This window comes from Bombyx mori, chromosome 6, assembly GCF_030269925.1.
Source record: "Bombyx mori chromosome 6, ASM3026992v2".
NCBI lineage: Eukaryota > Metazoa > Arthropoda > Insecta > Lepidoptera > Bombycidae > Bombyx > Bombyx mori.
In genome coordinates, this window is record NC_085112.1 from 11,045,063 (window position 1) to 11,062,310 (window position 17,248).

Consider the following 17,248-nt stretch of genomic DNA (forward strand, 5'->3'; position numbering starts at 1 on the left):
AGCTCTTCCTTAATAGCTACGATATTTCTTTTTAGTATAAATCGATCAGGTTTTTTCACTTTATCCCGGCCTAGGTTTATTCCAATCATTGCCATGTAATGGTCAGTAATCGAACTTTTACACACAACACCAGTAATACAAGTATGATTTATGTCTTTCACATATATGTGGTCAAGGCATGCAGACTCTCGAGTGGGCTTAGTTATAGCTGATAGAAACCCATTTTCTGCCATGAAGGATACGTATTCAAGAGACTGCGCATTCGGTAAGGTATCTAGTATATTGATATTAAGGTCTCCAGCTATGATTATAAGTTGGTTACCTAAGCCTTGTACGCAATTATCTAATGTGGTAAGAAAATTATCCAAGTTTCTATAAGAGGGTGAACGATAGATGCCTAGAACTACTATGGACTCAGATAGTTGAATCTGTAAGCAATCGGCTTCCTCGATTAGAGGTTCCGACACAGTAACATTCCATGAACATTTGACATAAGTGACTACGCCACCATTTTGATTACTGCATTTAGTGGTATGGTAAGCATTATATCCCGGCAACTGTGGAACAATTGTAGTTTCATTTAACCAACACTCTGTAAGTATTATAATATCGTAATGGATATTTAGTCTAGACAAATGTACAAGAAATTGATCAAAGTTTCTCCTAATGCTTCTAATATTAAAAGTTAACACCCTAAAGTTACGATTTTTCAAAAATAGACTTTTACAATGCTCCGGTTCATCTATGACCTGACAATCGATTTGGATCGAATCCAAGTCTCCGTCAATGTCATCGTTTATATCCATGTGTAATAAAAAACATTCCAAATACGCAAAGAAATGTTCACCATTAGCATACAATGCAGCGCCATTAATAGCATTAATTTTATATTTACATCGGAATCATTTAAATGATCATATGTACGGAAAATATTATTCTCAAATATAAGTAAAATCACTGGAAGTAAAACAAATCCCACAAGCAAAGACCATAAAGAACTGTGATCTATATACAATTTTTCCAAGTTATACAGAGTACAAATATATAGTAAACATACGGAATCCAAATTAAACACTAAAGCTCTAGCAAGACAATCAGTGAAATGAGCTATACACACACTAATTATACTGTTTATACATAACGAGAAGAAATAGGGAAGGTAGTAAAAAAGAATATGCTCCTTAGTTTGCACCACTGGATTATCACACAGACTGTTATACCTCGATATTGTTACATCCGACAGTAGTTTTCGTGTTAGCAAATAACCGATCCAGATCACTTTGGCTTCGCAGTTGCACTGCTGCATTCCCCTCACGCCGCCTGACATATATAGTATGAAAGATGATATAAATGTTGATGGAATAATTCTTTGTGAAAACACTTCTTAAACGTTTCCCGGTATTCATTGCTTTGATATTTAATTATAACGATACTGATTTATTGTTGAACGGTCCAATGAAAAATTCCCTGAGGCCGTATTTTACTTAAAATTTCTTTTTTTTTAAACATTAAGGCGAAACAATTGAGAAATATAAATAAATCCGAGTGGGACGAAATTCAAAGGCTATCTGAATGGCCCTGCGAAACAGATTGGATTTACTAAAGCTTATTAGGAACGCTTTGGACTAGTATTTATGGATAACTTCTTCGAAGTTAAAGTATATTGCAATATAAATAAATATATTTCCAGAGATAAGAAGGGTATCTATTAAGGCTCGAGAAACATTTAGTATCCTGGGGCTGCTTGGATGGATACTTAATGAAACACCAATATTATGACTAAATGTATCTAACACAATTATTTTCGTGAAATTTGATTTAAAAGTCACGCTATCATCATCAAATCTACTAAGAATGAGAAAAAAATATTCTAACCACTTCTACTGTAGTATTATATTATATTAATTAGTATCAGAGGTTCATTGGCAACTTTAGATATTAATTTGATATAAACGTGAACCAAAAACCTATTTTAGCTCCAGTGAAATGCACACGACCGAATGAAGTTTGGAATCCGTGTGCACAATGTTTGGCAGAACGATGCGAGGATCTCAACAGTACCTCTGACCAGAATTGTCCTGCTGAACTGCGTTCCTACTGCAGGCCGCAGTGCGTTTGTGCAAACGGCTATTACAGGAACAACAATGACGTTTGTGTCCCGAAGAACGCGTGTCGTAAGTGAAATGTTATATTCATAATTTTATAGTATGTTTTAGAGTCTAATTTGTTCACATTGTTTCTCTACGTAAGTTTGTCTATATATCCTCCAAATTCCTAGAGTTTTGAGTAACGATATAACGACGGATTATATATAAACGTGCCTGTCAGGAAGCATCATGCCTTTCGTTTTGAAGAATGGTATCGCCATTATTCCAAAAAACTGAGTTGAGTCGACGTCTTCTGGTGGATATCGAACACGTAAACACGTAAACACGTAAACGTAAAGTTCTGATAGTTTATGGCAGCCTTTTCCAAAGAGTGCGATAACGTCCCCTTGTGGGCGCTGCAGGCCTAAAGGGGGGCGGTAAGAGACCCAGAAAAAAAAAGGGAGCGTTGTGTAGAGACGTGGGAGGCGATTTGTAATTTCATGTAGGATGACTCTTAGACACCGATTGAGCTCTCGCTAAAGTGGTTTTTAAGTAGGTGAAAAAATGGGGGCACAAAAAGTAATTTATTCTCAAAGTGGGCAGTATACAAAATAATAGGTTGGGGAAAAGTTTATTCGTATTTTTTATGAAAATTCACAACTTTTTTTAATATAGTTTATTTACATTTAACTAAAGTACCATTTTGTTCGATAACTTTTTGCCATCTTGTACGTAGGGACATGATCCCTTTGCTATAGAAATTTTGGGGCTTCTGATCAAAATACCGCGACAATTGATTTTGGCAGTCCTCTCGTGATGTTAACCTGACACTGCCTAAAGAATTCTGAAGAGACCGAAACAGGTGGAAATCTGAAGGTACAACGTCAGGACTATACGGCGGATGCATTAACACCTCCCAGCCAAACTCCCTTAATTTTTGCTGAGTGGCTAAAAATGTGTAAGGTCTAGCGTTATCATGATGAAAAACCACACCCCTTCTGTTGATTAATTTCGGCCACTTTCTCTCAACTTGTTGCTTTAATCTCATCAGTTGTTCGCAGTAGAGTTTGGAATCGATGGTCCTGCCTGGTGGTAACAGCTCATAATGAATAATGCCCTTCAAATCCCACCACACACACACGGCATCACCTTGTTGCGAGTTAGCTCGGGTTTCACCACAGTCTGTGAAGTCTGACCGGCCTTTGACCACGACCTTTTTCACACGTTCTTGTCGTACGTGATCCACTTTTCATCACCAGTTATCAGCTTCTTCAAAAATGGTTCGCTTTCATTACGTCGCAATAAAGAATCAGAAATGAGTACACGGCTCATTAGGTTTCTTTCAGTGAGCTCGTGAGGTACCCAAATATCGAGCTTTTTTGTGTACCCGGTTTTTTCAAATGCGCCAAAACTGTTTTGTGGTCAATTCCCAGTTCTTCAGCTACGTCGTAACTACTGATATGCCGACCTTGCTCCACTTTTCAAAAATGACATCCATTTTATCCGTAATAGGGCGACCAGAGCGACGTACATCTTTGACTTCTTTAAAAATTTCCGGATTGAAAACGCTTAAACCAAATTTGTGCTACCCTCACAGACACTGCACTAGGTCCATAAACATTGCAAATTTTTTTCGCGGCTTGCGTTGCATTTTTACCTTTTTTGTAGTAAAATTTTAAAATGTATCGAATTTCTTCATTAGATTCACTCATCTTGACAGTACGAAAAATAAATAAAAAAATTAAAATAACCTACTTTAATAATTTATAAGCTATAAATATATAAATCGAGTTACCTGCAGTCAAACTGCGTAAGTAGTTTTGCGGGGCATGGTTTAAATGAAAGTGTAACTTTTTATGAATAAATATATTACATACAAATACAAAAATACAATACATAATTTTTGAATTTTAACACACAAATGTTTTTAAACAGCTGGTCAGTGTCCGGTGCCCGCCAAATGTAGACCTACTTGCTCTGTGCCGAATCCACCGAACTGTCCACCTTACAAGCCGCCTACTGAGAACGAGGACGGATGTCGATGTCAACCAGGGTACATCTTGTCTGAAACAGAAGGGAAATGTGTTAAAATAGAAACCTGCCCTAGTAAGTTTTGTGGTCATCATGCAAAAAATCGTTTTAAAGTTACAGTTTGGTATACATGACACTAACAGAGCAGAAACGGGTGCTCATCATACGGGACTTCTTGTCGAACCGCTCTTTTCGGTATCAACTCGAAGGAGCCCGTTCTGCCCCGTGGCAACTCACGGCTGGAGTACCGCAAGATTCCGTCCTCTAGCCGCTCCTATTTAGTTTATTTATCAATGGCATTCCCCGGTCGCCGCCAACCTAATTAGTCTGATTCGCTGATGACACAACCGTTTACTACTCGAGTAGGAACTACTCTCTAATCGCAAGTATGCTCCAGAGCGAAGCCGTAACCCTCGGTCAGTACCTGGTAACCGTACCGTCGTACTGGGCAAAGAGCCCGCTAAGTTTCTCGCCGGATCTTCTCAGTGGGTCGCGATTCCGATCCGGTAGTAGATTTATTCGCCCACTTGTCCTGGTGAAACTGGAGAGGCATCCGGGCTATCAGTAATCCATCATTCATAAAAAAAACGGAAACGTGCATTACGCAGTATTATTGCTAGTTCAGTCAGAAAAAAACTGTAAGCGTTATGACTATTGTCCTGTCAACGATAATCGTGGAGTTATAATTTGTGAAGGCTTTCCACTAGCCCCCTGTTACTCTGGATTCCTAGAGTTTTGAGTAACGATATAACGACGGATTATATATAAACGTGCCTGTCAGGAAGCATCATGCCTTTCGTTTTGAAGAATGGTATCGCCATTATTCCAAAAAACTGAGTTGAGTCGACGTCTTCTGGTGGATATCGAACACGTAAACACGTAAACACGTAAACGTAAAGTTCTGATAGTTTATGGCAGCCTTTTCCAAAGAGTGCGATAACGTCCCCTTGTGGGCGCTGCAGGCCTAAAGGGGGGCGGTAAGAGACCCAGAAAAAAAAAGGGAGCGTTGTGTAGAGACGTGGGAGGCGATTTGTAATTTCATGTAGGATGACTCTTAGACACCGATTGAGCTCTCGCTAAAGTGGTTTTTAAGTAGGTGAAAAAATGGGGGCACAAAAAGTAATTTATTCTCAAAGTGGGCAGTATACAAAATAATAGGTTGGGGAAAAGTTTATTCGTATTTTTTATGAAAATTCACAACTTTTTTTAATATAGTTTATTTACATTTAACTAAAGTACCATTTTGTTCGATAACTTTTTGCCATCTTGTACGTAGGGACATGATCCCTTTGCTATAGAAATTTTGGGGCTTCTGATCAAAATACCGCGACAATTGATTTTGGCAGTCCTCTCGTGATGTTAACCTGACACTGCCTAAAGAATTCTGAAGAGACCGAAACAGGTGGAAATCTGAAGGTACAACGTCAGGACTATACGGCGGATGCATTAACACCTCCCAGCCAAACTCCCTTAATTTTTGCTGAGTGGCTAAAAATGTGTAAGGTCTAGCGTTATCATGATGAAAAACCACACCCCTTCTGTTGATTAATTTCGGCCACTTTCTCTCAACTTGTTGCTTTAATCTCATCAGTTGTTCGCAGTAGAGTTTGGAATCGATGGTCCTGCCTGGTGGTAACAGCTCATAATGAATAATGCCCTTCAAATCCCACCACACACACACGGCATCACCTTGTTGCGAGTTAGCTCGGGTTTCACCACAGTCTGTGAAGTCTGACCGGCCTTTGACCACGACCTTTTTCACACGTTCTTGTCGTACGTGATCCACTTTTCATCACCAGTTATCAGCTTCTTCAAAAATGGTTCGCTTTCATTACGTCGCAATAAAGAATCAGAAATGAGTACACGGCTCATTAGGTTTCTTTCAGTGAGCTCGTGAGGTACCCAAATATCGAGCTTTTTTGTGTACCCGGTTTTTTCAAATGCGCCAAAACTGTTTTGTGGTCAATTCCCAGTTCTTCAGCTACGTCGTAACTACTGATATGCCGACCTTGCTCCACTTTTCAAAAATGACATCCATTTTATCCGTAATAGGGCGACCAGAGCGACGTACATCTTTGACTTCTTTAAAAATTTCCGGATTGAAAACGCTTAAACCAAATTTGTGCTACCCTCACAGACACTGCACTAGGTCCATAAACATTGCAAATTTTTTTCGCGGCTTGCGTTGCATTTTTACCTTTTTTGTAGTAAAATTTTAAAATGTATCGAATTTCTTCATTAGATTCACTCATCTTGACAGTACGAAAAATAAATAAAAAAATTAAAATAACCTACTTTAATAATTTATAAGCTATAAATATATAAATCGAGTTACCTGCAGTCAAACTGCGTAAGTAGTTTTGCGGGGCATGGTTTAAATGAAAGTGTAACTTTTTATGAATAAATATATTACATACAAATACAAAAATACAATACATAATTTTTGAATTTTAACACACAAATGTTTTTAAACAGCTGGTCAGTGTCCGGTGCCCGCCAAATGTAGACCTACTTGCTCTGTGCCGAATCCACCGAACTGTCCACCTTACAAGCAGCCTACTGAGAACGAGGACGGATGTCGATGTCAACCAGGGTACATCTTGTCTGAAACAGAAGGGAAATGTGTTAAAATAGAAACCTGCCCTAGTAAGTTTTGTGGTCATCATGCAAAAAATCGTTTTAAAGTTACAGTTTGGTATACATGACACTAACAGAGCAGAAACGGGTGCTCATCATACGGGACTTCTTGTCGAACCGCTCTTTTCGGTATCAACTCGAAGGAGCCCGTTCTGCCCCGTGGCAACTCACGGCTGGAGTACCGCAAGATTCCGTCCTCTAGCCGCTCCTATTTAGTTTATTTATCAATGGCATTCCCCGGTCGCCGCCAACCTAATTAGTCTGATTCGCTGATGACACAACCGTTTACTACTCGAGTAGGAACTACTCTCTAATCGCAAGTATGCTCCAGAGCGAAGCCGTAACCCTCGGTCAGTACCTGGTAACCGTACCGTCGTACTGGGCAAAGAGCCCGCTAAGTTTCTCGCCGGATCTTCTCAGTGGGTCGCGATTCCGATCCGGTAGTAGATTTATTCGCCCACTTGTCCTGGTGAAACTGGAGAGGCATCCGGGCTATCAGTAATCCATCATTCATAAAAAAAACGGAAACGTGCATTACGCAGTATTATTGCTAGTTCAGTCAGAAAAAAACTGTAAGCGTTATGACTATTGTCCTGTCAACGATAATCGTGGAGTTATAATTTGTGAAGGCTTTCCACTAGCCCCCTGTTACTCTGGATTCCTAGAGTTTTGAGTAACGATATAACGACGGATTATATATAAACGTGCCTGTCAGGAAGCATCATGCCTTTCGTTTTGAAGAATGGTATCGCCATTATTCCAAAAAACTGAGTTGAGTCGACGTCTTCTGGTGGATATCGAACACGTAAACACGTAAACACGTAAACGTAAAGTTCTGATAGTTTATGGCAGCCTTTTCCAAAGAGTGCGATAACGTCCCCTTGTGGGCGCTGCAGGCCTAAAGGGGGGCGGTAAGAGACCCAGAAAAAAAATGGGAGCGTTGTGTAGAGACGTGGGAGGCGATTTGTAATTTCATGTAGGATGACTCTTAGACACCGATTGAGCTCTCGCTAAAGTGGTTTTTAAGTAGGTGAAAAAATGGGGGCACAAAAAGTAATTTATTCTCAAAGTGGGCAGTATACAAAATAATAGGTTGGGGAAAAGTTTATTCGTATTTTTTATGAAAATTCACAACATTTTTTAATATTTATTTATTTATTTATTTATTTATTAGGTTCACACAACTGGATGAAAACTGCACACATAAACATTGACCTTATGTACATAAAATAATACATCATAGAATTCACCCTTTTGGGTGTGAACACATCTTGCTTAAGAGCGTTTGTGCTTAAGGTAAAAATATCGTTAACTAATATTAAATCAAGACAAAGAAAACAAAAAACTGCATATACAAACTTACAAAAAAAAAAAAAACATGATAATAAAAAATTAAAAGAGGGAAATTAATGTTCTATAGAAATAAAAATAAATGTGGTTGGTCTACAGCTCGGTGTGGATCACGGAACTTAAATTTATTTTAAGTGAGGCTAGAGAAGCATGGCAAACAAATATGTCAATTTCATCACGTATACTATTTGCCAGGGAAGTCATACGATAGACAGGAGAGTGCTGGCCAAGATTACTTTTGATTTTTGGTAGGTGGAAAGTTTTCCGATTACATAAGCGGCTGCCCAAGCGCGGTACGCTTAAGTGAATACGTTCAAGTATTTCTGGTGAGTCTATTATGCTGTGTATAAGCTTGTAAAGGAACACAATATCAGCTGCTTTACGTCGTGTGCTTAATGACTGGATCCGATAGAACGAAAGGCGTTCCCTATATGATTTCAGTTGGTGACACTTATTATCATAAAAGCGAGATGATAAAGGAACCGTTTTTGGATTCTTTCTATCCTGTTTGCATGTACTTGATAGCCAGGGCTCCAGACTGTACAACAATATTCCAAAATGCTTCGTACAATCGTATTATAAATAAGAATAGTTATGCTAGGTTGCTTGAATATTTTCATTTGCCTATTTATAAAACCAGAAAGCCGAGAGGTCCTGCTAATTATGTTATCAATATGGGATCTGAAGTTCAATGCGCTATCCAAGATGATGCCTAAGTCCCGAACAGTATTTACTTCTTGAAGGGGTATGTTGTTTATAAAGTATGTGGCTTGAAACGGAACCCTCTTTCTTGTAAATTTAATAAAATTACACTTTTGCAAATTTAAGTGCATGTAATTCTGCGTACTCCATTTGTAAATCGCATTGATATCTGACTGAAGAGCCATTATATCCGAATGGTCTTCAACAGCACGATACACTTTTAAGTCATCAGCATATAATTTAAATTTAGATTGGATGACATGCTTAATGTTATTGATGTATACTAGGAAAAAGAAAGGACCGAGACGAGACCCTTGAGGGACCCCTGATGGGACCATGCGCACTCTAGATTTAAACCCTTGAATGTTTACCAATTGCGAGCGGTTGCGTATGTACGACTCGCACCATTTCAGTAACGATCCATGGATGCCCAGTTCTGCAAGCTTGTGTAATAGGCAGTTATGGTTAACTAGGTCAAACGCCTTTCTGAAATCGGTGTAGATAGAGTGCACCTCGCCACCTCCGTCCATAGTATCAATTATATCAGAAACATAACTAACTAAGTTAGTATTTGTCGATTTGGATGGCAGAAAGCCGTGTTGATTTGTGTCTATAGATTGCTTGAAATGAGTTATCAGTTTTTTATTAACTATGGCTTCCAATACCTTGCCAAACCCAGACAGTATGGAGACAGGTCGATATTGGGCTATATCATCCAGCCTCCCATCCTTGTGGATCGGTGTTAAATGCGCTAATTTCCACTGAGTGGGGTAAGCACCACTTTGGAGAGATTTGGTATAAATTTTGGCTAGAGGTTTATATAAACTTAGAGCACATTTTTTTATACTTTAATTTATTTTAATTTTTTATTCTTTAATAATTCTTTATTATTTTAATATAGTTTATTTACATTTAACTAAAGTACCATTTTGTTCGATAACTTTTTGCCATCTTGTAATTTTAACACACAAATGTTTTTAAACAGCTGGTCAGTGTCCGGTGCCCGCCAAATGTAGACCTACTTGCTCTGTGCCGAATCCACCGAACTGTCCACCTTACAAGCAGCCTACTGAGAACGAGGACGGATGTCGATGTCAACCAGGGTACATCTTGTCTGAAACAGAAGGGAAATGTGTTAAAATAGAAACCTGCCCTAGTAAGTTTTGTGGTCATCATGCAAAAAATCGTTTTAAAGTTACAGTTTGGTATACATGACACTAACAGAGCAGAAACGGGTGCTCATCATACGGGACTTCTTGTCGAACCGCTCTTTTCGGTATCAACTCGAAGGAGCCCGTTCTGCCCCGTGGCAACTCACGGCTGGAGTACCGCAAGATTCCGTCCTCTAGCCGCTCCTATTTAGTTTATTTATCAATGGCATTCCCCGGTCGCCGCCAACCTAATTAGTCTGATTCGCTAATGACATAACCGTTCACTACTCGAGTAGGAACTACTCTCTAATCGCAAGTATGCTCCAGAGCGAAGCCGTAACCCTCGGACAGTACCTGGTAACCGTACCGTCGTACTGGGCAAAGAGCCCGCTGAGTTTCTCGCCGGATCTTCTCAGTGGGTCGCGATTCCGATCCGGTAGTAGATTTATTCGCCCACTTGTCCTGGTGAAACTGGAGAGGCATCCGGGCTATCAGTAATCCATCATTCATAAAAAAAAACGGAAACGTGCATTACGCAGTATTATTGCTAGTTCAGTCAGAAAAAAACTGTAAGCGTTATGTTAAGCACTATTTTAAGGAACCTCCCATTGTAGTCCCGGTTTGGTCGATCCACCGCATTGAGCCTTTTCTACTAGTTAGATACATATATCCTTTTTATCTTAGTTAGTAATTAAAAGGAGAAATACTACTGAGTTTCTCGCAAAATTGTCTCAGTGGGTTGCAATTTCGATCCGATGGTAGATTCTGCGAAGCATTGCTCTTGCTAGAGCCTTTGTTAGGACATTCACTCTAGTTGAGCCCCGTGAGCTCACCTACAAGTCACAGCGCAGCTGGAATAGACCCTTAGTCTATCAGCGAATAGGTAAGAAAAAGTAGAATAAATGATATATTTTATTGTAAAATGTGGGCGAAGCGAGGGTGTCTACGGCGCGTTTTATATTTGGCTATTACCGGAGTCCCATATTCATGAAAATATGACTGTCACCACCCGCTTTGAGTCATTACGTCGAAAAATCAATTACTTCCATTTCAACCATGAAACTGGAACACTTCGCGCCAAAAACAAGTTTGGTTAATGAGATGAACTGAATTTTGTTAATATTATTTGATTACTCATCTAAGTCGGTTTACATTTTGTGTTGTGTGATAAAAAAATGTATAAATGGATTTTGGTAATGTGTTATATATAATTAATTGTCCACTTCTGTTATCATAGCTATAAGTAACTGAAGAATATATTTTAGGTTCGTGTTCTGGTAACGAAACGCGCGTATACTGCAAGGCTGGCTGTCCCACTGACTATTGTCCAACAAGCGACAGCCGCGCTGTAATTGCTTGCGATCCCCCCTACCCATGTAATCCGGGCTGCGTTTGTAAACCAAATTATCGACGCCTGAGTCAGGATGACGAGCGATGTGTGCTGACCACAGACTGTCGTAAGTACAACATAGAGTATAGTAAAAATTGTTTTATTGGGCAATGCGGTGATATCGTCTGGTTGTGGTAGGGCGTCATGTGAGCTCCTAGGGGTAGGTTCCTAGGGGTAGGTTCTTCAAACGAGGCTTGAGGAGGAGAGTACTTACTAGTAGGCAGCGACTGGCCCTGCCTCTGGCATTGCTGAAGTCCATGTGCGACGGTAACCACTCACCAGCAAACCTGTCCTTTCTGCCGTTAAGTAGTAACGCATCTAGGTTGGAAGGGCGGGGCAGCAGTTGTACCATAGAACTCACACTAAGAACTCAGGTGTTTTATTTTTGTTGCTCAGATTGATCAAGACAAATATGAAAGATGATATAAATGTTGATGGAATAAGTCCTTGTGAAAACAATTTTTAAACGTTTCCCGGTATTAATTGCTTTTAAATTTAATTATAGCGACAATGATTTATTGTAGAAGGGTCCAATGAGAAATCCTATGAGACCGTATTTTACTTAAAATTTCTAAGTTCTTAAACATTAAGGCGAACACAATTGAGAAATATAAATAAATCCGAGTGGGACGAAATAAAATGGCTTACTGAATAGCCCTGTGAAACAGGTTGGATTTACTCGTATTAGGAACACCTTGGAATAGTATTTATCGATAGCTCCTTTGAAGTTAAAGTATATTGTTATGTAAATAAATATATAAATATCAGAGTTAAGAAGGGTATCTATTAAGGCTCAAGAAACATTTAGTATTCTGGGGTTACTTGAATGGATACTTAAATACCAATAATATGACTCTACCACAATTATTTTCGTGAAATATGATTCAAAAGTCACGTTATATATTGCTCATGATATTTTCCAATATCGTGAGGAAAACTTATTCAAGAATTGAGATTTATTAGATATTGCCATAATAACTTTATATCAACAAGAACTTATAGCTTTAACATTTTTTCTACTAAGTATGAGAAAAAATGTATCAGATAGAGTGTGAGATGTGTAGATATCAGAGGTTCACTGGCAACTTAAGATATTAACGGGATTTAAATGTGAGTTAAAAACCTATTTTAGCTCCAGTGAAGTGCACACGACCGAATGAAGTTTGGAATCCTTGTACACAATGTTTGGCGGAACGATGCGAGGATGCCAACAGTCCCTCTAACCTGAATTGTCCTCCTCAGCTGCGCCCTTATTGCAATCCGCAGTGCGTGTGTGCAAACGGTTATTACAGGAACAACAATGACGTTTGTGTCCCGAAGAAAGCTTGTCGTAAGCGCAATATTATATTCATAATTTGGTAATAGTGTGTTTTAGAGTCTAATTTGTTCACATTCATTCTTAACGTAACTTCGTTTATATCTCCTCCAAGTCTTGAGTACCGATATAACGACGGATTGTGAGTATACACTTGTATATAAGCGTGCCTGTCAGGAAGCCTTTTGGTTTGAAGGATGGTATCACCATTATTCCAAAACAACAGTGTTTGAGCTGACGTCTCCTGGTGGATACCGAACACGATTAAAGTTCTGATGTCTATGGGCTTCAGTATCTATTTTTTAAAAGATAAGGTGAGAGCTAGTGTACTTCTAAGTGGTAGGAAAAATGTTTGAAATATTTCCTTCTGTCTCGTCGTAAGTACACACCATTATACGTCCTATAAGTACACGTGCTAAGTACACATAATTTTCAAATTTTAACACACAAATGTTTCTAAACAGCTGGTCAGTGTCCGGTGCCCGCCAGGTGGAGACCTACCTGCTCTGTGCCGAATCCACCGAATTGTCCACCTTACAAGCCGCCTGCTGAGAACAAGGACGGATGTCAATGTCAAGAAGGGTACATCTTGTCTGAAGCAGAAGGAAAATGTATTAAAATAGAAGAATGTCCTAGTAAGTCACTTTGACATTGTAAATAATAATTTTATACCAATAACGAAATAAAATTCGATAACGTACGTAAATCATCACGATCGATATACTATTCACACATTACGAGATTTTTCAAAACTTCTGATCTATTATCACGTACAAGTATATTGTCATGAATAAGCCTGATATTGTGGTAATTGGTATTGGTCTGCGCGTCGAGCAGTGTTGGTTAATATCACCGTACCGCCTGAGGAGAGAGACCTCGTGAAGGCAGAAAAGGACAAATTAATAAAATGTTTAGTTTGTCAAATTAATAGTTTAGTTTGGTCCACAAGACCATATTACCATATGGCAGGTTGACTCAACCATCATTGTTCCAATAGTTGTGTCGGTGCACGGTTTGATAGCGAAAAGTTTCGATCAACACGCTGAGAAAATCTTGTTAAATAGCCGGGTTAGGGGCCTGGTGCAGAAAGCAGCAATTCTTGACATGGCGCGTATCGTGAGGAGGTTTCTCAATATGTGAAGCCATAGGCGGTGGTGGTTCGTGCTATAGACACCTGCATCATGGGCAATTTTTTTTTTATTACTTACATTGGTGGACGAGTTCACAGCCCACCTGGTGTTAAAGGTTACTGGAGTCCATAGACATCTACAACGTAAATGCCGCCACAAACCTTAAGATATGAGGTCTAAGGTATCAGTATAGTTACAGCGGCTGCCCCACCCTTCAAACCGAAACGCATTGCTGCTTCACGACAGAAATAGACGGGGCGGTGGTACCTACCCGTGCGAACTCACAAGACATCCTACCACCAGTAATTACGCCAATTATAATTTTGCGGGTTTGATTTTTATTAAATACATGATGTTTTTATTCCTTCACTGTGGAAGTCAATCGTGTACATTTGTTGAGTATGTACGTATTCCATTAGAAAAATTGGTACCCGCCTGCGGGATTCGAACACCGGTACATCGCAAGATACAAATGCACTGGACGTCTTATACTTGAGGCCACGACGAGTTCAGACTATCAGTTGTAAAATTGAGTGGATTTATGCTTAGGAACATCAGGCTGTAATGGAGATCCACATGCAAAAGTGACGAAGTGTCCGTTACCTTGCCCGTCCACTTGCAAATCACCAGAGGCTATAGGTTGTAAGAAAAGGTGCGATCCGGTTGGATGTGAATGCGAGTATGGCTACATACTATCAGATATAGGAGGAAAATGTATTAAGCCTGAAGAATGCCCAGGTTAGTTCTATAACCCTTTTTAGAATAATTTTGACATATGAACTGAAAAAAACAAACAATAGTATAGTAAAGTAGCAACCAATGACGTAGTTATTGTATTTAGTTTCTTATAAATATACTGATATACTTATAACTATACCTATGAATACTAGGTATACTATATATAAAGACTATACTGAGACCTTAGAACTTGAACTTATATCTCGAGGTGGGTGGCGCATTTACGTTGTGGACGTCTATGGGCTCCAGTAACCACTTAACACCAGGTGGGCTGTGAGATCGTCCACACATGTAAGTAATAAAAAAAACTAAAAAAATACGTAGAAAGTGAAAACATGTTAAGGAGCTATTTAAACCCCTATTTTGAAACATTCTTTATTGGTGCTCCAATTGTATTGGTCTTACCGTGATGTTATATAGCCTATAGCCTCCCTCAATAAATGAGCTATCTAACACTGAATTTTTCAAATCGGACCAGTATAGTTCCTGATATTAGCGCGTTCAAACAAACAAACTCTTCAGCTTTACAATTTTCGTAGGCGGAAACCCGTGTGGATCAAATGGTACATTTGTTAAATGCAAATCAAGGTGTCCGAATGACTATTGTCCTGTCAACGATAATCGTGGAGTTATAATTTGTGAAGGCTTTCCATTAGCCCCCTGTTACTCTGGATGTATTTGTAAGCTAAATTATAAAAGACGCAGCGAGACAGACCGAAGATGCATTCTGTCTACAGATTGCCGTAAGTTACAATGTTTTTCAAATAAACTCGTAATACTCTATAATTAATCTTATAACATTTAAATAGTTGATAAGCGCGGCAAATTCTAATTCTAATAATGTCGTTTTTCTTTGGTATTCGCGAAATATGATTATCCCTATTTCTACGGCTTAAGCACAAAAATTATAAAGTAACAAGTCATCATAGAACACAAGATATTTGACAGGTGTCTGAATATGGCTAACGACGTTTTCAAAATAAGTTTGCATATAGGTATGCAAGTTTCGAACAAAAACATTCAGGCTATCGGCTTACCGAACAACTTAGGTACATTCGCTCAGTAAAATATCATGCTTTTGTCGTTATTTTCCAAAAGTACCGATATTTTTTTATAGCAGTTAATTTTAGTAAATATGTTTATCGAAAATATGAATGATAGCTGACCCGGCAGACTTCGTAGTGCCTCAATCGATAAATAAAAGATCTAAAATTTATTTAATTCTGAGAATTTTCATATTTATCTACCTTTTAAACCTTCTATGGACTTCGAAAAATAATTCATGACCAAAATTAGCCAAATCGGTCTAGCCGTTCTCGAGTTTTAGCGAGACGAACGAACAGCAATTCATTTTTATATATAATATATAGATTGGTGGTAGATTTTAATTAAAATATGCAGTGATCGCTGGAAATGATACTCCATTTCCATTCAATGCAATTACATATGTAAATTTGCAAAGGCATACAATCCGGTCCCTGATGTTTTTTTTTAAAACCCAAGAGACATCCAGAGATGTCCTTAAAGATGAGTCCAGACTTAACTTTTGAATTTTTCGCGTCCATATTCCGAGTCTGGGAACAACTTTTATTCTAATGACTACATGGGCGCTGTTTGTAAGCATTTCCAAAATAAACCCGCATCTGGGATGCATTGATTTCTGAAGCCCTATATCTTGGTTACCGCCCTTCAAGACAAGAGATCGAAGTTTTTCTTGTAAACTGTACTGTGTAACTGACTTTTATAAAAGGAACCCACGACTGCTTAATGACAGAAATAGTAAGCTCTCCTACCACGACTTTCTATGGAAAAAATCATGAAAGAAGAGAAGGACTTTTTTGAGGCTTTCTTATTGAGGCTTAGAGTTTCAGTCAGTCAGTCGTGAATGCTTGTAACGGCATGTCGATGAATCATATTTTTTCACGTAATCTGTGTCTTCGGTTTTTGTTTTCGATTAATCAAGGTGTTCTTTTTTTTTGGCAGCTCCTGTAAATTGCACTAGACCCAACGAAGTCTGGTGCCCGTCACCACCGCCCTGTTTACAAGAAACCTGCGATGATGTCGACCTTCCTCCGGTACCTTGTAACGAATTTATAAAAAGCAGTCCTAGATGCATCTGCAAAGATAATTACTTCAGGAACGATAGCGGAATCTGCGTTTGCGCTCAGGAATGTCGCGACATAAACGCGCCTGATTATAATCGCAAGAAGCGTGATAGTAAGAAATTAATCTTATTTTTCAATTAAATGTTAAAGATGTGCTAAAATTCCTACTTATGTAATACGTTTCGATGTCTCGAACACTAAATTAAACAGTGTAATAAGTTATTACTTTTCGGAACTTGATTAGGTGCAATTTTGTTTCTTTTTTAATACTGTTTAAATGATTAAAAAAATTAATTCTAACGATTTTGTTTTGATATACCCGATTACAAACAATTCAGAGCACTAAATACACAATAAGCTTCAAAACGCAATCATTATGTAGTACATTAATACGATAGATACCGTTGGGTTCAATCAGCGGAAACTTATAAGCGATTTTTGTATTTTTTTTAATTGAAATTAAAATTTGTTGCATATTTCGTGCCGAGGTTTTATAACTGTGCAAATATCATATGAGCAAACCTTCCTTTTGGTATTTATTAATCAATGGCGAAACAGCATTTCAATTTATCTGAAGGCTATCAATATGGAAACACGAATTACGTTTTTGTT

The 17,248-nt window shown here is 38.6% G+C and overlaps 1 protein-coding gene across 1 annotated transcript; it reads left to right on the forward strand.

Moving 5' to 3' along the window:
• Positions 1-165: 165 nt before the first annotated feature.
• LOC134199097 (zonadhesin-like) lies at positions 166-16,936 on the forward strand. Its single transcript, XM_062669245.1, has 11 exons — positions 166-265; positions 1,977-2,174; positions 4,023-4,193; positions 6,594-6,764; positions 9,793-9,963; positions 11,224-11,415; positions 12,481-12,678; positions 13,128-13,298; positions 14,343-14,531; positions 15,071-15,274; positions 16,515-16,936. The coding sequence occupies exons 1-11, from the start codon at positions 166-168 to the stop codon at positions 16,775-16,777; spliced, it is 2,028 nt and encodes a 675-aa protein (XP_062525229.1). The 3' UTR covers positions 16,778-16,936.
• Positions 16,937-17,248: the final 312 nt, after the last annotated feature.